Raw genomic sequence first — 22,451 nt, forward strand, 5'->3', positions numbered from 1 at the left:
ATTTTATTGCAAACCTTTTGATAGTTCTGAATAGCAGTTGTCAATCTGTATCAGTGTATTTACAGCAAGGTAAGAATAAAAACAATCTATTTCATATATGTGAGATTAGTGAGACACAATCAAACACTGCATATTGGAGAAGGTATGCATCTAGCAGTAACCATGGAGAAAATGCACTACCGTCATGTAGCCTAGCTAGCATGTACCAAAGACCTGATTAGCATCTAGGCTTTAAAACTTTTAAGACTACTCCGATACAAGGGCGTAGGTTCGGTCTAAGTTTTGGTGGGGACCTTGACACCCCCCTGGCAGCACAGTGAAATGCCCAAGAGCACCGAACATTTTTGAGAAGGGGGGGGGGAAACCACATTGGCTTAATAACCCCCTCCCCCCAACCATATCATACATCTTGTGTATACAACCAGATACAGTCATACTCAGCAGATCAGTTCAAGAACACTTTACTTTTTCCTTTACAAAATTCAGCAAACGTTACAAGTAAGATCAAAAGAAATATCCTCTGGATACAGCAAACACAATTGCAGATAAGAAGAAATCAATAATAAAATAAAAAAGAAAAAATATTACATAATTAACAGACCTATTCTACCTCACATTCAGTGCTGACCTTACTAAACACCGGACTTTACAACAAATGCGTTGCGTGATAGATATCTAACTTATGGGTCCACTCACTGTACTTACAGCCGACGTAGCGAAATAACTTCTAATGTCTGTCCTTTTCTTTTTTGGTGGCGACATGGTCTCAGAGACTCAGAAGGAGACGCGTGTGCCCAGCTAGCCGCCGCCTTTTGCAGCTAATCAAAGAACGTCCGACGATTCAACTGACTCCCCTCCCCCCCATCCCCCCGACAGCACCGTTCCGACACGGTCTCGGAGGCTCATAATAAATGTCAAACTAAGAAGCTTCCGTTCCGCGCACCGCCTGTTGCTGCTAATCAAAGATCGTAGATCCACGTTCTTTGAGCCAATATGGCAAAATTGGTCGGGACTTTTTCATATCCCGTGAATATTGGTCGGGACATGTCCCTACCGTCCCTACCCAAACCTACGCCCATGCTCCGATATAAAGGAAATGCTGCTTATGACATATAAATCCTTTGGCATAAATGTAATTAAATTTAATCTCAAATTTAATGTGTCAGATTTGGTCAAATCAACAAACACAGGAGAAGGGAGAAGGTATGAGCCAGTTTCTAAGCTGGATGTTACCGACTTATGTTAATAACGCCATGGGTCCCAACTAGATGTGCTACTTTCAAAGAAGAAACCAAAAACGACTTGGAGAATACAGTCGCAGCTGCTCCGTTCAATTCTCCCATCACTCACTTCGACGTCTCAAGGTGATTATTTTGTGAGGTAGCTAGTGATGCTCAGACGGCGAACGTTTCGGCTCCTCACCGAGTTTCTTCATTATAAGGAAGGGACTACAAACAGCAGCGCAACGAGCACATCATATGAGCGGTGGAAACTGAGTGTGAAAGTGAGTGAAAAAGAGAGAAATAAAGAAAGCGAGAGAAAAGTGCCGTTTCCGCACTTTGTCCCTTTGGTTGCTCAGCTCTTACTCTTTCTGTTGCTCCGCCTAACGGAGGCCGTTCGGCTCACCACGGAAGTTCATTTCGATTAGCATGGCAGTCTTCTGGCCAATCACGTGCGACGATATGGGATCATACCATTATGTGAAAAAAGATATGGGGACAGTCAGGCGAGTCCATCCCCTCGGTAAATAGAACGGGGAAAAGTAGAGTGCGTCCCAAAAACCCATAAACATAACTGACATCTGTAAGAGAAGCAGCATCTGCTGAAAATTAAAGATATTTTAGAAAAATGAATTATCATTCTGGGTCTGTTTGGTAGATTCGTTTGCAGTGTTCATTTGTTTTTGTTACAAAGTGTCTTTGCTTTAGAAATCCTGTTCAGCAGCATTACAAGACTGTTTTTTGTTTGTTTGTTTTGTGTGTGCCAGATGGCAATACATAAACTTCTCTGGAGGAAAAAGAAAATTAAAAATGTTTCCGCAAACAGAAAGTATAACAAAGCACCCGGGAGCTACTGCTCAAGTTGCTGCGGTTGTTTCTGAGCCACAGCATCCACAAAGAAAATCCTGCTGGTGAGTATAAATAACAGTGGACGTGTTGAGTTTAAAAAACACTGGAGATGAAAAGCGGCGCTGTGATGTTTCCTGCTCTGTGGGTCAACAACAGCAGCGACTGTCAACTGAAGCAACAGCGTGCGAAAAACCCTCACATTATCCCAACTCAGGTGTAAAACAAATGCCATTTTTCTGCGCTAACAATCGCTGCGGCATTAACATAACAGAGAGGCACCGCAAACAAACAAACAAGCAGCTTTGGTAGCAGCATGAATATAGACACGCAGGCTGAGAGGGCGCGATCACATCTACATGAAAATACTTCACAACGCTTTGAAGTGACAAAGCAGAACATCCGAGCAAGCCAAAGGCCATCTGCTGCATGAGTGCAGATGAGTGTGTGCCTGCGTGTGTGGAGGTGTGTCTGAGTGTGTGAAAAAGAGCGTTAATACAACATTTATGTGCAAATGTTCACATTTATTTCTTTTTGTGCACGGATGCATGAGAACAGTGGAGCAGTGCATGTGGCTACATCAAAGAACTGACCCCCAAAACTTTGACCCTCCTTAAAAAAGTTATGCTCAAACAGAGCCTCAGGGGAAATAAAGTTTAAAGTGGCAGAAAAGAACGGACAACAGAACCTAAGGCTTCAGAGTTAACCGGCATTTAATTTCCTCTGACCAACAAAAAGTGGGTTGGCAGCAGGGTATATATTATTTTTCCAAGCTTTGGGCTTATGTGCAAACCTTCTTCAAGACTGAGCAAAGAAGAAGAGTCAGAAAAAAGCTAAACAGGGACGAAAGTGATGCAAATGTTTTTGATATAAAATCCTCTCCTAAGAGATATTAAAATAATGTAAAGTGATTATCAATTCAAAAGACATTTGTTTAGAAAAAAGGTCAAAAGTTATTTATACCTTTTTCAACAACCATTGCAAATGTATTTTTTGGTATGACAGCAATCAACTTTTTTTATGTTTCTATTGCCGTTTTGACAATTTATTTTTGGTAAGGAGCTCCAAGCCTCACTGTCATCACCTTAAAGTTTAGGTCCCTGCACAGATTTACTGTCAAATTTAAGAATAGAGTAAAAAAAAAGACTTTTAAACAGAACCTGTCTGATAAGACAAAGTGGGCTAAAAGATCGCAAAAACTAACATTTCATGTCCAAACAAGACCATACAAAACAGGACGGTATCTTAAGCACTGCAGACTTCACTTACTTGAGGTCTCAAGATTCAACAATAGGAAAGAGATCCTGAGCAAAAATATAATTCATGGAAGAGTTTCAAGGCCAAAACCACACGAGAGACTGTCTCACCTTTGCCAAAAAACATCTTAATGATTGCTGATTTGCTACTCTTGCTGACATGACATGGACATCTGGGAGAGAGTCTTAGTATATCATTTATGTGGAAAGACGAGATTTTTCTAGAGAAAACCCACTTTGTGTGTGTCTGTTCTGTCTGCTTCATTTCTGCCACCTTGAAGAAAAAGAGACCATGTTTTTCCCCATTCCAATACAGAGAAAAATTCACCAAAACATCCTCCTGTGTTGCTCATCAGGCCAAGCAGAGCCCACAGCTCGAACACCTGCACTGTAAAAAGAGATGACGCTGTGGCTGGCTCTCTTTGGAATGGCCCCTGGGACGTAATGAAAGAACGTCGTGCCAACATTTTCCCAGGCTTGAAAGAGAGAAACAGTAGGAGGAACAAACTGAGGTAATTTTCAAGGAAAAAACACATTTTGTCAAACAAAACAAGCTGCAGGAAAACCAGAATGCAAAAATAAAAAAGTGTGGAGGACACCAGTCATCATATTGGCACTGCTAGAGCAACAAGAGGTGGACTCCCACATGCAGCCTTTCTGCAGCTATGCTATATGAATAACAGAGTCTGGTGTGTCAATGTCATGCTGCAATGAATTGTCTTGGATGTCAAAGTTCAGATCTGGGAGTGATCTGAACTCCCAGATCACTCATTTCTGGTTTTTCAACCAGAAATGAGTGATCTGGTTGAATGTCAGAAAATAGAAGGGATTTACTCACATTTGTGGTGCTAACTGTTCTTAGCTGCCCTTTGCAAACATCTTATTTCTCTCCTTTACATGTATTAAAACCAGAACCGTCTCCTCTCTGTCGTTTGCAATGGGATTCAGAGCCTTGTTTCAAAGTACCAGGACAACAGTGTGCACAGCACTGGTTTAATGTCTCATTATTATTCAATGTTTTATCAAGCTGAAAATCACACTAAAATTTAACTCAGCTTCAGGGGTCGATCTATTTTTTTTATTTATTTATCTTGCTTTTTTTTATTTCTGACTTATCAAAGAGACGTTTCAGGACTTACAAATACAAGTCAAGTGCACCATCAATTCACACTGGGAACCAGTCTATTGAGATCAGGTTACTCTGTGGGAATCAGGGCAAACCTCATTCCTCCAATCAACAGGGAAGAAGAAAATTGATCCCAAATTCCAGATGTTCTTTCTCAATGACCTCAATAATAAGAGCTGCTTGAGAGAGAGAATCTCAACATCACTCTAACTGTCTTCATTTAACCTTTCAGATAATTCTATATAGTTATTTTTGTCCTTTTTTGGACTATTTGTTCAATTGCATAAAAGTGACCACCGTAACAGGTGCAGTAAACCTTTATAGCCAATTTTTCCAGGTATATTGAGCATACTGTCTAGTGTTCATTGTAGCATGAAACATTGCTCACTTCTTCTTTACACTTTGTTGCGAGTCACTGAAAAACAACATGAACAGCTCATATTTCAAAAATGGTCAAAAGACATACATGTTGCAAGAAAGTATACACTGGCAACATTGAAAATGCCTTCATGAAAGACACTGAATGATGCTGCAGAGACGCTAAAACAATGATGCTTCTGCCACTGGAGTCCAACAGAATATTTGAGAAGTTTGTATTTTTTTTAAAGCATCCCTTAAAGCATTGCTGAGATGAACAGCAAAGATACACAGCCCAAAAAACAAAATGCCTTCAGCAACCGTTGTCACTGTCACTCTTGAAACACTGGAGAGAAAAATGGAAAAGCAAAGTGTGTATTCCACATACTTCGTGTCTAGTTTGGCACATAAACAAGTTTTTATTTTTCAGTCACAAAAGGATAAAATGGTCCTCACAAAAATAGGTGCACAAATATTCAAATGAGTGAAGTACATCAGGGACAGCTGTGTTTGTGTGTGTATGCGTGTGTACACACACACACACGCATACACAGTTATTATTTATGTGTTTGTGTTTTTATTTATGCGTTTGTGGTGAGTGTGTCTTCCAGGGGGTACACTGGCCTCGTTAATACTATCACGCTTTATCCCCAAATACTTGTTACTATGGAAACAACCACTTTGCTGTGTGCATGTGTGTGTGTAATTGTAAATGATCTGAACACTGCTGTTGTGTGTGTACATGTGTAAAAGTGATTGTTCCCCTTGTTTGTGTGTGTCAGAGCGCTCTGCTTGCTAAAAAAAACAATATGTTGACATTCATTACTGTCCCATTAGAGGCAGAGCTGGAAAAGGAGGAATGTTTTCAGAACAAAACCATCTACTGCCTAGAGAAACGCTTAATCTACTGCTCACATTCATTTTAAATTTGAGTTAGCTATTTACATTCTTCAAGACCAAATTTAAGCTTTTTTTAATCAACTTGAATATTATTTCAATGCCTTACTTGCTGTCTGTTACCAGAGGGAACACGTCCAGCAGCAGAAAGGAGTGATAGTTTGGTGTGATGCACTCTGGGAGTTTTATAATCTGTCTATTTTTATGTCCTTCAATTGCAGTCTGAGTTTTTGTGAGAATATTAACTTTTTTGAACATTTTGTTCATATAGCCTTAAAATAAAAATGCAATGAAAGACATAGTTGAATTACGACAGTCATATCGTAAAAAAGGATAAAAATTCAAGTGTTAATCTGTAGGACAACAACTTAAAATGTAGTAGGGTGCACAGAGGTGCAGCAAAATGTAAATTATTTGACTAATATGTAATGTTTGCTGCTTGTTTTCTGTTTCGAATATAATTGGTTATTGTGTTACATTTTTTTCATGTAAAATTCAACCACCTTGTTGCTGAAATGTTCTACACAGTGCGGGGCACACTTTCACCTCTGCATAGCATCTTCATTACACTCCAAATTTAAAAGACGTAGAACAACATCAGACAAAAATCTTGATCTGGATCTTCTGTTTCAACAGAAGTTCAACTTGACAAAAGCTCTGTTGCTTTTACCCCACCTTTTTGGTTGTCGAGCTGGAAGTTGCTGTCCTCATTTCCACCTGTGATGGCGTAAGAGACGCCGTCCCCATCAGGGTCATTGGCATGAACAATGGCGACCAGCGTGTCGGGACCAGCATCCTCACTGAGGAAGGTTTTATAGCTGCAAAAAAGAGGGAAACAACCTTTAACTGTACTGGAGGACATTGGGAAAGGTAGGATGTGATGTTGCACAAAGTAACAAAGTAAGAAGTGCAAGGAAAAATGCACAAACACATAGTAGTGTGAAGGAAAGAGCCTGGATTGATTGTAGAAGTGAAGATGAAGTAAAAACAGATGGAGGAAACAGAAATAAAAATAAACTCTGACTTAAAAAACACCTCAATTAGCAGATTGTCTCTGTGGGTGACAGAAGGAGTGAAAACAAGAGAGATGCTGACATCTGACTTCTTTACTATTAAGTAAAGTAAAATCCACACTGAGATGATCAGATACTAACAGACGGAGGTTCTTACACGCTTTGAGAGAAGACCGGCACCTCATCGTTGGTGTTAGCCACACGGACACGAACAGAGGCTGTCCCAGTTCGAGGAGGCGTCCCTGCATCCACTGCGACAACTACAAACTCGTAGATGTGATTGGGCCGCTCATAGTCCAGGCGACGGGCAGGGCTGACCACACCCCCGGATGTGATGTCAAAATCGCCACTCGGGATGAAGTAGGAGATCTCGGAGTTCACACCGGAATCACAGTCGCGAGCCAGAACTGATGGGAATAAAAAGAGGAAATGTGGTGAAAAACATCTAAAAGAAGAAATAGTTGAGGACAGGAGAAGAAGAAAACTGAAAGATGTTAAAGGAGGAAGACAAATGAGGTGGAAAGGAGAAAGATGAGGCAATTAAAATGGAATGAATGTGGATTTATGTTAGCAAAAGGAGAGGAAAAAGAAAAGAAGGTGGATGAACGAGATAGAAGAAAAGTAGAAAGCCACTCAAAAGAGAAGAGGAACCTGTAAACAAGAGATTTGGATATGTGAGAGGATGAAAAGGAAAAAAACCTGAGAAGATCCCAAGAAAAAAGGAAAAAGAACGACGGGAACGCAGCAAAAGGAAAACAACAATGGACCGAGAGTGAAAGAATGTAAGGAATCAGGAGGAAAAACCTATAAATGTGGACACACAAAAGAAAAAAAAACAACAGGATTAAGGGAAATAACTGGTCTCATCATGATGCATGGTGTTAAAACTTCAGCAGACTCATCAGTTTGTGTTACCTTGCAGTAGTGAGGTTCCAGGTGCGACGCTCTCAGGTATGTTATCTCTGGTGTAGATGGAGTGAAGAAACTCTGGTGTGCAATCGTTCTCATCCGTTATGTGGACAACGACCTGGAGGAAAAAGCTCATTTAGTTTTAGTGTTTCTCATGCAAATAGATGCTCATCTCTGTATGGATCCACAGATCAATCAGAAAAATCCAGGTAACGTCTGCACCGGGGTGAAAATCTGAGCCGATATTGATATTAATTAAACTGCCTTGGCCAATAACCAATATTACATATAATTTACTGCCCTTTTGGCACTGTGATAACATATAACATAAGCCCAGTTTTCCTTATTGTAATGACACCAATGTGCCGTTTCTGATCATAATCCAGATATATTGTTAATCCCTAGTTATTTCTGTTTGTGAAGTATTTTTCTATAATTGTATGGATCTTCATAGTAACACCATGAACTAGAGGATCAGTCAGAAGCAAAGCTAGAACCACTCGTCTTTCTCTGTCATCCATATGGAGAAAGGTTTGTGTGTGTGTTGTGATCAGGCCATGAAATAAAATAAATCAAACAGAACCACAAAAACATCACAAATTCAAAATTCTGCTTTAGGTGTCTGTTAATCCATCTGGGATGTGGTAAATGAATGACAAATATGATTTTCTCACTACCTTCTATAGTGATATCAGGGTGTTTGTTTGATGTTCTAGTGTGAAAAACTGCAGATACAGATGCCACTGTAAAGCTGTATATCTGATGCTTAAGGAGAAACTAATTCATGACCATTTGTCTGTCCGTGCTTTAAGCCCTTAAATCTCAATCCTCTCTGTGTCTTTATCTCACCTTTGTTCCTGTTCCCCCATCCAACATGCCAGAACTGAAGCATAATAGTTTGTTTTTATTCTCATAAAAGCTGAATTAACTGGTGAGGCTGCTGATGTGACCACCTGAGCACAGATTTCCTCTGCAGTCCAGAACCTCAAACACACCACCTGTTTAGTCTGGACAGCAGGGCAGCAATGGTGAGGCTGAGAGGATTTAGATGTGTGGCTGCCTCTGCAAGTATGCACAGAGCATATAGAAAACAAACTAGTGTAAACAAGGACAAAATGTATTATTTTCATTTTAAAGCCATTTAATTTAGGATTTTTCCAGAAAAGAACATTTCTGCTTTAAAAGATTAATTTGAAGGAGAAAAGAAAACAAACGGCTTTATTCTGTTTACTTTGTAGGTAAAATGTGAAGCACAAATCACCCTCAGTGATGTGGTGCAGTCAGTAATCACCTGTCAATAGTAATTACCTGAAGCATAATGAAACCCTTTTGTTATCTGCAGGAGATGTTTTGTGATTTCTTTCTAAAGAGAAGGAAAATGGTAACAATTTTTGACTTTGTAAAAGAAATATGTTCCCATTAGGAACAAAATATTTGTTTTCCGTAGGAACTTGAATGAAGGACATTAGATCTCACCACTATTTCTGTAACTGCAAGAACTGGATTTTTAAAAGCTCTCAAGTGGAAATTGTACTCTTTACATTGTCAAAGAAATACTGTCATCATAAAACACGAGTAGCTGACGAATTTTACCATACAATTATTAAATTATGTGGTGCAAATCATAAAGAGCAACTTTTGGCTTCTGATGCTCGGTGTGAACACAAGTCCAATGAGTGATGAGTGGAAAGTCCTTCTGTCTTCGGTCGCTAAGATTTAAGCATAACGTGTATAAATTTTGTCTGGATTTTGACAGAGTAATGAACAATGACAGCTACTATTTCTAAATATGAAACTTAAAACTTCAATCAGCCTGTAATATCGAACAAAAACTCCAAATTGAAAAAAAGTCCTTGCACTAATTTCAGTATGAGTTTATGGAGCAAAAAGCCATGTATCCACTGCATGTTAATATGCATTAGCGGGAAGGTGTAGATCTTTGCTTCATATAATTTGCATAGCTTACCAAAAGATGAAAAGGTAAACTTTTGTAGTTGTGCTTGTAGACAGGATGTTTAGTTTTTTTGCATACAGCGTTGAAATTGGGAGTTTTCATAAAAAAAGCTTAATTTGCTGTTTCTAATTTAAGTATGCGTAACGTATGCTCAGTAAGATATAAATTTCAACGGTTGCATCATTGCATCTGATTCAGAAATGAACGTGTTTTCATCAGAGAGCAGCTTGTTTAACAGTTAGGCGTAGCACGTTCAGATGCTTTTTTTAAAGTGAGAGTTGATAAGTTGTGATGGTGGTGAATTTTTATTTATATAGCACACCAGCTAAAAGACCGTTGAGTTTAAACAGTTCTGTCAAACCTTAACCAGTTGGCTGTTGTTATGTGAACCTCTCTTTTTATTGGCTTGGTATTCACTGTTTACAACATAGATTAGAAAGTAGAAAAAGCAAGACAATATTCTTCAATGTTAACTTAAAATATTAGTTGGTAACTTATTGAATCAATAGCTTTTTGTGTCTAATTAATTGTGATACTGTTTAGTTGTCAAGCATTGAAATGAATGCGCTTTGGCAAAGTGTGCCGGGACACTGCGTTCACAGAATAACACTTCACAGTGACTGTCATCACAGGTCAGTAAACTGTGACCTTGTTCACGCCTGACGTTGTCGAGCCTCTGGGGTGATTTGATCACAGGCTCAGCCTCAGCTACAGGTGTGAATGCATACGCGACACACAGAGGTCATGGCGACATCCGAGTCCCTGGATAACATTCACGTTTTGTCCTGAGCTGCAAAATGACCAGATCGCTTAACAAGGTGAACACCACTGGTCTTTAGGTCACAGTGAGGAATCACTGGAAAAGTTACTCACCACGTTGGGTAGTGGAACGTGATGCAAGTTTAAAAATAAAATGTGTCGGACATTTGAATGTGTTTGCTTTTGAAGAACATTCAAAAGCTTTTGCAGAAAAATGAAAAAGGTGGTGCATATGTTGGCCTCAAAACAAAGATATTATTGTTTATTGCGATAACTTCTGGGACAATTTACATTACAGTAAGATTTGTTATAGTAAGACTAGTTATGAACCATTACATGTGTTGTGTTATATATATTGACAGGCTCATTATGAGAAAGATAATAAAAGCAGCTGTGTGTGCCACTGTAGAGTCAAATGTTTTCTTCATTGTTTTCACTGGATTAAAGTACATATCGGTGCATTTCCCCCTGACAGAAATGGAAAACATGATTCCCTGAAAGTCATTATAGGAACTACTGATTGCCACATTTAACACAGATTTCACAATTATAACAAAGTGTTGAATGGATTACTTCTATCAACAATTTGAGGCGTGTAATTCAAAGAACACAAGGAAAATTACAACCTTATAATTATGTTCTGGGAGAGGTGACAATGAAAATCATCTTCCTTCAGATTAAAAACATTTCTGATCCAAAGTCCTTTTGAGCTCAGATATTTTTTAGCCAAAAAAGCTTGTCTACAATATAAAAGTTTAGATAAAAATGCACTTTTTTTCATGAGTAGACTGGAATATTTTCATCACATCCCTGGCTTCTCAAGGTATTCATGGCATAATTAATGCTCAATTTATTCAGTTTTAGCTCTGTTGAAGTTGTTGGGATGTTTCTTACTGAAGCAGTACAAACAGGACTCAGTAAATCTGATGGCAATGTTGCGTACCTCTGCAACGCCGCTGAGGCCGGTGTCGCTTTCAGAGGCTCGGACCTGCAGGGTGTGCAGGTTGTGACCGCTCTCGTAGTCGACCGATCGGGTGAGGCTCAGAGCGCCGCTTTCCTGGTTGATGCTGAACAGGTTTCCGGGGTTAATCAGTAACATGTAGGACAGACTCTTCTTCTGGAAGGAGACGGCCTGAACCACAGCAACCCTGACCACAAACACACAGAAAGGTTTGAGATGAGCCAGAAAAAATTCATTTTATTTCTGTGAACCACATGTAGGGTGGTTCTGCTGGAGCTCTCTGAGATTACACCGAGATGAGCGTCAGTCTTTCCCTCTTTATGAAAACATATTTTCCCTGTCTAATTTATAGTAAAATGTATAATGTTGAATTTGATAAACAACATAAGATCTTCTAGTTCCAGTCTGCTCTACATCCCCAGAACCAGAACCAAACCTGAAGAAGGAGCATCAGGTTTTTACGTTTTGTGCTTAATGTTTTCTTTATGCAACACTTTGAATTGTCGTCTTTCACATTGTTGAAATTTATTTGCAAAACAAATAAACTTGCATTGCCGTACTCTCACTGCAAAGCCCAAGAAAACGTAGAAAATTGGACTTTATTCTTCTGAGTTTCTTTAGAAATGTTGTCGCGTACCTAATTTAACAAACTTTGACTCAGGTCATTTTAATGACAATGAGAAAGTCCAACATTAAAACATGTTAATGTGTTTCCTCTGTACCTCATATGTGAGTAAACGGTAATGTTGCTGTGTTTGTTCATTTATTTCGTCTTGTATGCAGGGTAAACATGAGCACAGGTCAGAGGAAAGCTGCTCTTCATGTACGTCTCCAAACAGACTTGGTGACACGCTGGTGCTGCTCTTAAACTCTGCAGTCTTCATGGATTATTCTGAGCTCTAAGGTGCCATGCTCAGACCTGGTTAATCAATTTGATTAAAAGAGAAACACGTACACACAGACACACGCAAGGGCATGCAAAACATATATAATGGAAGGCTGAGACACAGAAAAAACCCATACTGAGCTACACCCACACAGCGCTCAGAGGGTGGCATGGATACTTGGATATTAATACAATGTGCTTTGCGCCAGCAGCCCTGGGGGATTCAACACACTCACACACTCCCCTTCATGTTTATCCAGACCTCACTTTTAATAAATATTTGAATTTGCCACACTTTCAAATTCTCAGCCTCAGGCCACACTCATACATCTGGGCCCTCTTCCTCCATCCCACCCCCTTCCTTCTCCTCCTCATCATCCCTCTGTCTCCCATCCTCTTCTTCTCTTCTATTTTCTCTCTTCTGTTTTTCTACCTCTTCCTTCCTCTTCCTCTTTTCTTTTGTCTCGCTCTTCGGGGCTCATCTTTTCATGCATCACATGACATGCAAAGCACAACAACAAGCACACACACAAGAAAAAACCTCATAGAGGCAGTCTCGCAAAATCCATTCATTTTTTATGGCATTGGAATGTAAATGATGGGATTGCAGATGTGGAAGGTAAAACATAAATTTGGGTTAATAACCTTTTCATGGCTCTATAATTTAGCATTTATTGATATCATGCCAGTATAGCGTTGTGCACAGTGGCTTGCATGCAGTATATACCCACTGAATGCAGTATAAACTCTGAACAATAGTTCTCCATAACATAACAAGACATTTTTACTTATTTATATTTGTTTATTAGCACCTTTAAAAATATGCAACAAGCCCCTAGAATGTTTGTAATCTCTTTACATAATACCTCAAAATTAGTGAGAAGCCCCTGCGAATATCTTTGAATTTAGACATGGACTTTGACTAGGCCAGATGAATATAGTAGCTCTGACTGAATGTTCTTCTTTCCACTCTTTCTTAATTATCAAATTTGTGATTAGAAAGTGTCCGTATTGGCTGCTTCTCTCATTGATGATCTCATGTCTCGGGTAACTTCCAAAGCCAGTTGGTTGAACCGGATTTTATTTAGGGGTGTTGAAGAAATGGGGCGTGAAAATATATGAACCCCAAACTTACATGTCTCATTTTTCTTCCCCTTAACAATATAGATCACGTTAAGTTAATAGTATAGCAGATTTTAGCAACAATGCAGTTCATAGTGTCTGACATCAAAACAACGTTGTGCAAGCAAACAATAAATATTACTTTTTGTCAAATACCATCATCAAAATCATCAAGCAGGTACACTTCAAATGTTTTGATCAATGTTTCATTTATTATGAATCAAAGGGAACTCTAAGCAGTTGGGTTTTCAGCTGTGATTTAAAGGAACTCAGTGTTTCGGCTGTTTTGCAGTTTTTTGGAAGTCTGTTCCAGATTTGTGGCACATAGAAGCTGAATGCTGCTTCTCCATGTTTTGGTTCTGGTTTGGGTCGGTATTGTATTTTGGTGTTAAGTCATTCAGTGATTTATAAACTAACAAAAGTACATAACATGTAACTTTATGCTGCTATATTACAACAAATTCCATCAAAGCTTGTGGGTGTTGCATAAGAATATGTTGAAAAACTCAAATAGTATCAATACTTATGCAAGGCCTTGTATTTTCAGGCTTGTTTGACCATCTATATCAGAGGTACTGATAATATTTGTGTTGGTGGGACTCACGGTTGGCCAACAGGCGTGTTTTCCAGCACGTTCAGGCTGTAGGTGGAGTTGGTAAACTGTGGCGGTCGGTATCCAGCAAGGATGGAAACAGTGGCTGGTGGGCCTTTACGGCCTCGTCCGTCCACCGCCTGGACCCGCAGATGGTACTCCCTGCTGGGGGTCAGAGGTCGTCCTGTGGTCCTAATCAGCCCAGAGCGACGGTCCACTTCAAAGCACTCCTCACCACCTAAAAAAAGAAAGAAAAAAATTATATATATGCTGAAAATATAGTAAATTTTCCCTGCTTGAATTGTCATTGTGTATTTACACAGGACTGGTGTTTGCTATTATTACTAAATTTCATATTTACTTCTGTACTTTGAACTCTGAGCTATTCTTTTTTGATCATGCTTTCAGTTTAAAGCATTTTAATGAATAACTTGCCTTTACAGTTCTCTAACTATTTAATGAATGTTGCCATTATTCAAACAATACATTCATTTGTGGATGTTTTTTTTTCACATAAACAACCATCTTTCAACTTGTCCACTTGTGTATAAATAAAGAGACGGAGTCCCAGCTGTCCAATTATGAAAAGCCAATTGAGGCAAATTGATGCTGGAGGCATGCTGGCTGTGTGTTTATTTATGTGTGTTCTATGAGCTAGTTAACGCTCTCTGAAGACGCAGGAAAAAAAAAAAAGAAGAGTGGGCTCATTTTCACTCGCGTCCCTCTGGGTTTATGAGACAGAGAGCGGGAAGCAGGAGGAAGTAAGCGATGGAGAGATGAGGAATAAAGAAAGAAGAAAAGGAGGAAGAGGAAGGATGGAAAGCTGCCAGCAGAGTGGAAGTGAGAGATGTGGAGGAAGTGAGGAATAATGGAAAAGGAGATGAGAACGAAGACGAGGGGAAGAAAAGGAGAAGAATCCCCAGCTGTTGACCAGAGGGTTCTGCAGCAGCAGCTGCAGCCCAACTGTCAATCATCTCCTCCTTCTTGGATATTTTTCCTGTGACAGATTTATTTCAGTCTCTATAAAAACAATGTGTGTGCAAGAGAAAAAAAAATCAGCATTAAAGTTCTTCAAAGATTTGATTGTCTCAATTATAAAAATGTTTTATTTTTTAATTGTCTCTTTCTGTGTTTCCAATTAGCTGTCACTAATTACGAAAGGTTTCGAAATTAACAACCTCCAGTGGGATAAAACTATACTTAAACTGTTTGATCTCCTCCTACGGCTCTGCTCTTTCATTAGTTTCAAAAGCTGCTATCCATTTTGATTAGGCTAACGTGAAACCCTCTCCAACTTGACATGAAGGTGTGTTGTAAGCTCAAATCTTTTGAGAAAACTGGAACATTGAAGGTGTTAGCAGAGTTTTGTGCTGTGGTGCAACGCAATAGAGGAACAACAGGAGGTAGAGAGCGTCCTTTCTGTTCTTTAGATAAGACAAACCTGCATAAAAACCCATAAGGATACAAGTTTATATTGTTTTAATTCATGTTTGATGTTTCTTTCTAGTGTTTTTAAGTAGAAGGTGGATCAGATTTTCCATTATTCCATATCTCCTTACCGTCACCAGATGAGAAAGTAATTTAACTTAACTGAATGTAAAACATGCTAAAATCTCTTTCTTGTATTTTACTAACTGCTAATTAGTTAATAAACATAGCACTAAGCAAATTTAAAGCATAAATAGATTCTCTTAAAGCCAGAAATCACTTTTAACTTTCTGCAGAAGTGAAGTAAATCTAAAAATCCTACTGGTAATAAAAGCTAGCTACCATTATGGCTAATTTTTGTGTGATGTTATAAAAGTTATTTTGTTTTAGTGGCAAGTAGGAAAAAAAACGCGATAATAAACAGAAAATTTTGATGTTCACATTGGGTAAAATCCTATTATTGCCACTGATTAGGTCCGTGCTACACATACACACTGGCTACACTTTTTCACTTTGACATGATGCCAAACGCAGATTTTAACTGAAATTACTGGATTATTCGTCAGTGCACACGTGCTCACATTATCCCAAAGGGAAGCTTTTAATATGGGAGCATTAAAAATTAGCTCTATAAATATCATTCCTTCTTCTTCCTCCTCTTCTCTTCTTCTTCTCTCATAAAATGTAAAAATAATAATAATTAAAAATAAAAATCCACAGCCACCGGCACCCGTACGCCCACCCTTTAACTCTCCCACTCGCTACCTTCCTCTCCTGAGACTTTGCTATTATTCGCATTTCTTTGCCCCGGGGAGCGATTAAGAGTGCAGCTCTGTGCTTTTTATGCACTTTTTTTCTCCATTTCCCTCTTGACAGTAATTGAAATCCAACAAGTCAATCTTTATTTATAAATCACTCCTTTGAGCAAAACAGGTTTGTCACAGAGTGCCTGGCAGAGTAGGAGCGGACCTAATTACAGATACAGGCAGGAGATAAAAGCAAAGACACGACAGGTTTAGAGAAAAATAGACTGGGAAAACAAGGTTTGACTGTGACAGGTAAAAAAAGATACAAAGCAAGAGGATGGATGGATGGATAGATAGATGCTAATGCGCTAATAGCAGAGCTGATATTTTGCTTACCACTTTAAAATTTTTGCTAACTGTGAAAACAATTTGCATAATTAATTTTCCCAAGTAATTTCTAAGGCACTAATTTAGTTGGTTGTTTTGTAAACCTACAGTTGAATGGTTGAATTTAGCAGTTTAGCAGGCTAACACCATTAGCATAGCATTAATTGAGCTAATGTTTATGATTAGTTCTTTGGAGTTAGTTAGCATAGCTAGCATTTTAGTTAGTGGTGCCCATTACTTGATGAACAGATGGACAGACAGATAGATAATCCATAACTAAGGTTTTTGTCCATGAGTGTAGTTGCAAATCTGGTTGGCTTCTTCCTCTATAAATGGCTTTTCAGCCGATGTTCACTGTAGATGATGACTCTCTCTTAACAGATTTAGCTAACATCTTCATAAGATATTTTTGCTTTAGTTCTGGGGGTTCATTCATACATTTCACACGTTTTGAGTTAATTTGATGATCCTGACTTAAACAGCAATGTAAAACTAATTCTGCTAACGTATCAGGAGAATGTACCGTCAAGTAGGAGGAACTGAGCTTGTCCCAGCGCGCCGTCTCGTTGTCTCGCTGACAGCCGGTAGACCACAGAGCCAGATGTGGCATCAGGACCCACGGCGCCCAGGTAAGGCGACGGAAACATCCCCCACTGCAGGTCAGCCTGACTGGGCATGCTCAGAGTCAACCTGCACAAGTACCACTCATCACCTGAATGTGGAAAGAAAGAAGAAAGAAGAAGATAATCATTTAGTATAAGAATATAACATTGTTATCTGAACGCTAAACTGATTTTTCTTGATTTTTTTCAATTGTTTTGTCTTCTGTCCTGATTATCCACCATAGAAGAAGTTACATCTATATATATTTGAGTAAAACAACTATTTTGTGTATTTTGGTTCTGTGCTGCTATTGTTGTCTCAGCTTTGCAACAACGTAGCTCGTTAGCTAAACCCGCTCCACTCGCTCAGGCAGTGGTCTAAAAGGGGAGCAGCTCTCAGCCAAAGGGGACAAGGTGACATTTCTCTTCAACATCTCTCATGTTTCCCCGTGTTTCATCTCCACCCTGCTGCACGAGAAGACAAGAACCAAGGAGCAAGGGATGAAAAAGGAGAAAAAGAAGCAGCTCCTCCAAAATAAAACAAAACTTTTGAGAGTGGAAACACAGGAAGGAGCACAGCAGGTGCTCCCACCTGCCCACTAAAAACACACATGCTTGTCATGTCTACGGTTCTGCTCTCCATCTTTATTCTTATTATTTCACGTCGCCTGGTTCTGAAGGGGGATTTGTTCAGTTTGGGGGGTGCCTCGGTGCTTCGCTGTTGTTTTGACTCCTGTGTCGTTTCACAGCAGCGCGGGAGACAACAGCCTGACAAGAGAAGAAACTTCACTTCAGAGGAAGCAGAGAAGAAAGGAAGGATGAGCAGGTGACAGGAGAGGAGGAGATGACAACCCAACACAACGGTGTCTTTTTCTGTCTTTTTATATCACCTCTGAAGGTGTGTCAACACACAGAGCAGGAGAGGGAGGGGAGAGACGAAGGGGACGATGAGGAGGTGAGGAGGAAGAGGTCCCTCGACACATCAATCCACTGAGATGGGAGTCAGAGTTAAAGAAGAAGAAATTAATGGGTAAGAAACTAGAAATGTACCAATCCGACATTAATATCTGTATTGAACCCAATTTTGAAAAAAAGTTTTGATCTGTGAATTCAATAATTTTTGCTTTGAGCAACATTTTGCTTTATTATTTATTTTGAGTTAGGTTTAGAATCAGGTTTGTTTCAGCTTATTGTTGCATGTTTGACCAAGATTAACATATTATTTTTGTCAGTTTCAGTTTCCTTATTATTTCTTTTACATTGGCTGTTATACTTCTAATTACAAGTTGTGTGTGTGTGTGTGTGTTTTTTTTAAAGTTTGACGGAGTTGTGAAGATATTGGTGTGTTTAAGTGTGCTCTACTGGTGCAAAGTTATCAAATACATTTAATTCAGTTAATCTGGGGTTAGGATTCTTCTGTATCGTATTGGTATCAGCCAATACTGATCCTCAGATAACAATATCGAAAGTGGAAAAAGTGGATATGAAACAAATCAAAGGAAGAAATAGGTGTAAGAAAACAAAAATAAATAAAGGAGAAAAACTGAAACAGTCTTAATTAAGTAAAAACTAGATGCTGCAGTATATGTTCAGTCCCTCTGGTTCTTTAAAGTCCTTGATACCCATGAAAAACATCCTAAACCATAACAGAGTCTCCCATATGGCAACAAGAAGGCCATCTTCATCTGAAAATAGTGCTACATGCTACAGAATGTCACATTAAAGCAGAAATTTAAATATTAGTTGTGGATTAAAGGGGACAAATCAACTTAAAAGCAGTGGGAGAAGAGGACAGGGTGATAATAAGGAAGAGGCAAACATTCCTGTTTTCTGTATGCATCATTGCTCTTCAGTCAAAGCATAAAATCCAGAATAATCACATCCATTCCTGTTGGTTGTTTAACATACGCTGAGCTGTGGCCCGTGTATGAAAGGGAAATGAAATCTGTCCCATTATCATGATAAATATTAACACATTCAGATGCAGCACCACAGGTCAACAGCAGACATCAGGCGAGGCGCAAACTTTAAAAACTCCATCTGACCGAACAAAAGCAAACATCTGGGAGCTGGCAGAGCCTCCTCCAAGCCTCCAGGCAGATCAGAGGTCACTGACACCAGCATAATGACTTGTGAAGACTTTTTCCCCCTCCGGATGGGGAACCACTGAACGTCATTACAGAATGACGCCCTTTCATATCGACAGTGAAGCATTCTGGGTTCCTGATCACTCAGAGGATGGAAGCGAATTGATTATCTGTCTTGTTGCCAGGGCTTTAAGGATGCAAAATTTATTTGTGCATGTGGTGAAATCCAGCTGTTGTTTCAAAGCCTCTGGGTTTGTTAGAGAACAAACATCATGAAAACCAAGAAACACAGCAGGCAGGTCAGAGAGAAAGTTATGGAGAAGTTTAAGGATTATCTCTAAGAGCTTTCCTAAAAATGGAAACAGGGTGAGAAAACTGCAAGTCTACAAGTCCATGGTAACTCTGGAGGAGCTGCAGTGATCCACAGTTCAGGTGCAAACTGTTGACAGGAAACTACCAATTATTATTGATTAACTCAGTTGTCTCTGAAGCAAACTGTGTGGAGGAAACCCAAAAGGTTTGACCCAAGTCATACAATTTAGGAGACAATTATCCCTGATTCTGACCAAACGTTTGTAGACACCTAAATCTGAAGAAAGTAAAAAAAAATCTCTAAGAAATTCTGCTGGCATTTGGCTAAGGTTTTAGGTTAGTTATTACTAACCTAAAACAAGAGAAGTTTGCTTCACACAGTGAGACAAAATATGCATATGTCTACTTATTTGGTATATTTAAATATCTGGTTTGAATTGTAAGTGTGTTTGTGTGGTCTAGTTAAAACCAGTTCCGATAACCAACTGAGGATCAGTGGCAAGGCGTGATATATATGAAAACGTGTCTCTACTTTTTAAATCTGAATTTAAAAACAAAGATTTTGGAAACCACGTATCCTGATTTTCCACTTCAACATGTCAAACTACTATCAGTCTATCACTTAAAACCCAAAATGTTATATTAACGTTTGTAGCAAGAATAAATACAAGGACGTACAAATGAATGAAGGAAAGTGAATACTTTATTCATCTCAAAGTAGGACATTTAATCCAGTTGCTGCTCACCACATCCATCATCCAGGCAACTAAAGCAAAATATCAAAATCTTCATTAAAAATAATTTTTGCAAGCAATTCTGCTCCAAATTAAAGTTGCAATCTAATTAAATTCAGTAATGAAAACAAGCTGGCAAATATAAAACATGTTTTTCAGAAGGATAGAGCTGTAGAAGATAAATAATTTCATCTGAAAGCGTTACAAAATTACCTAAAAACAGGTTCACTTGGTTTTGTGCTCTAATTACATGTACCTATTTTGCTGTGTCAAATAGATTTTTTTTTGTCTGTGCTGAATAGGGAGACCACCATTTAGCCTTCAGGTGTTAACAGCTATTCGTCTCATCTGAGTTTAGCTTCTCTTAAATGAAGCACTCTTTCATATCCTTGCACTTATCCCTCTCAGCACAGAAAATTTACTTCACAGCTTGAACGCTGCAGAGATCCCTGATGTGAGGCGCCGAGCTGAAGCCAGAGCTTCACGAACACACACAGGCGTGCCAAGGCTCCGGAGGAGCAGAACCCGGGTCGCGCAGCATCACTTTTCACACTGAATGGATGTCTCAAGCATGGCTTAATGTGTCCAACTTGTTCCTCATTTCAGGTGTAAAATGATGCTATTTAAGTGAGTTTTTTCACTTTCTCGTTAGCCAGATTCTCCACACCAGCTGTAGGATGTTTTCTCAGACTTTCCGGACTGTCTAACACGTGAAGAAATGCCTCAGAATGAGATTCAATTTGTTCTGCTCAGCTTTTTATCCATGATTTCTTTCATCCCTCTGCTTTAACTCATATCCCCCTGAGTTTTGGGGTAAGTTCCTTTCATTGGTGAGATTACATTTTCCCTGGCACTGAACTGCAGCACAATTTTTAGGTTAGAGGGGTGGGGGGAGACGCTTCACACAGCAGCGTGTCTCTTAAAAACAATCCAGGAGGAGGTACATCAATGAAGAGTGAAGAAAAGAAAGATTTGATTGCAGATAAACAGAAAAACCCAACAACAGAAGGAGGAAAAACTCTGTAAACAAGCTAATTATAGGTGAGAAGATGGGAAGATGATGCATTAAAAAATCTATTTGCACTTTTACATTCCAGCATCACTGAATGTTTTCATAAAAAAAGTTAGGTAAACTTTTTGCCAAAATCAAGTTGTTGCAGGTTCTGGCACAAATTAGTGGAAAAACAAAGTAAATCACCATAAAACCAAACTTAATATGCACTAATTTCTAATTCATCACAAGGGTTTAAAAATAATATTACATTTATACTACCTGAGATAAACAGTAAATGATATTGCACAGTGTCACTATTTATTTAGCAAACAAAACTGAAATGAAGAAGCAGCGTCAAAGAAATACTTGCAGCGTTTCCCTTGCAATTAAGAGAGTCAAGGGCAGCAAGGCGCAGCTAATTAACTGTAATTAATTAACTGATCAAGCAGCTCTATACCACACAGATTGAGGCTTTGAACTACTCTGTTATTCTGCTACTGTAATGCCACTGATGAGCAAAATCCACAAATAAGCAATGCAAAAAGGTGATCAATGCATCTGAGAGACATAAGAGATGAGAAATGTGAGAAAAATACGGAATCACAAACTTGTCAAACCACAGGCAGTTCTTTTGCCATAAAGCACGAGACTTTTGTTTATTTTCCTTTATTTGATATATTTTTTTAATTTCATTTTTACTTTTTGCCATGTTTGGAACATTTCAAATGTCCCAATAGATCGTCAGGAACGGCAGCGAGGTTAAATGATGGCGCCTGATCAGCCTGCAGTCATTGAACCAGCCTCTCATTTCCTTTCTTTACGCAGCATTAATCATTCTAGAGTTGGCTCAAAGGTCATATGTCCAACAGGGGATGTTTGGCTCAAAATGGGTCAAGCAACATGAACATTATTATCCTAATAAAAAGAAACAAAATGAGTCAAAAAGAGGCACATCGAGGTGCTGTCCAACCCTCAAGCCAACTGAAATGTAGGGATAAAACCTTCAGAGTTCTGCACAATGTATACCTAATGTCAAACATTATGACTGATAACAGGGAGACGATTAAATATTTTAAGAAAATAATAGTTTCATTCCTGAGGTTTCAAGTTTGTTGAGGTTAAAAGTCTCCACAGAAGAGAGTCGGACTTCCATTTCTTGATGACTTCCAGTTTGAGTCTGGCCTGAGCGTTGAACCCAAGAAGAAGTAGCCGCTCACATTACACATTTACTTTTCTGTGAGTAAAACTTGTTGAACCCATCTG

The 22,451-nt window shown here is 39.0% G+C and overlaps 1 protein-coding gene across 1 annotated transcript in view; it reads right to left on the bottom strand.

The window, feature by feature from the left end:
• The window catches only part of LOC106931297 (neural-cadherin), a 61,744-nt gene extending 42,469 nt beyond the window's left edge, over positions 1-19,275 (bottom strand). The window contains exons 1-7 of the mRNA XM_088013933.1: positions 19,122-19,275; positions 16,983-17,171; positions 13,911-14,136; positions 11,281-11,485; positions 7,631-7,742; positions 6,873-7,122; positions 6,378-6,520 (exon numbers count right to left, since the gene is read on the bottom strand). Of these exons, the coding sequence (XP_087870059.1) occupies positions 6,378-6,520; positions 6,873-7,122; positions 7,631-7,742; positions 11,281-11,485; positions 13,911-14,136; positions 16,983-17,171; positions 19,122-19,275 (1,279 nt within the window). The remainder of the gene's footprint in view (positions 1-6,377; positions 6,521-6,872; positions 7,123-7,630; positions 7,743-11,280; positions 11,486-13,910; positions 14,137-16,982; positions 17,172-19,121) is intronic.
• Positions 19,276-22,451: the final 3,176 nt, after the last annotated feature.

Source organism: Poecilia mexicana, unplaced genomic scaffold, assembly GCF_051168715.1.
Source record: "Poecilia mexicana isolate PSO_F unplaced genomic scaffold, ASM5116871v1 scaffold_16, whole genome shotgun sequence".
NCBI classification, from domain to species: Eukaryota; Metazoa; Chordata; class Actinopteri; order Cyprinodontiformes; family Poeciliidae; genus Poecilia; species Poecilia mexicana.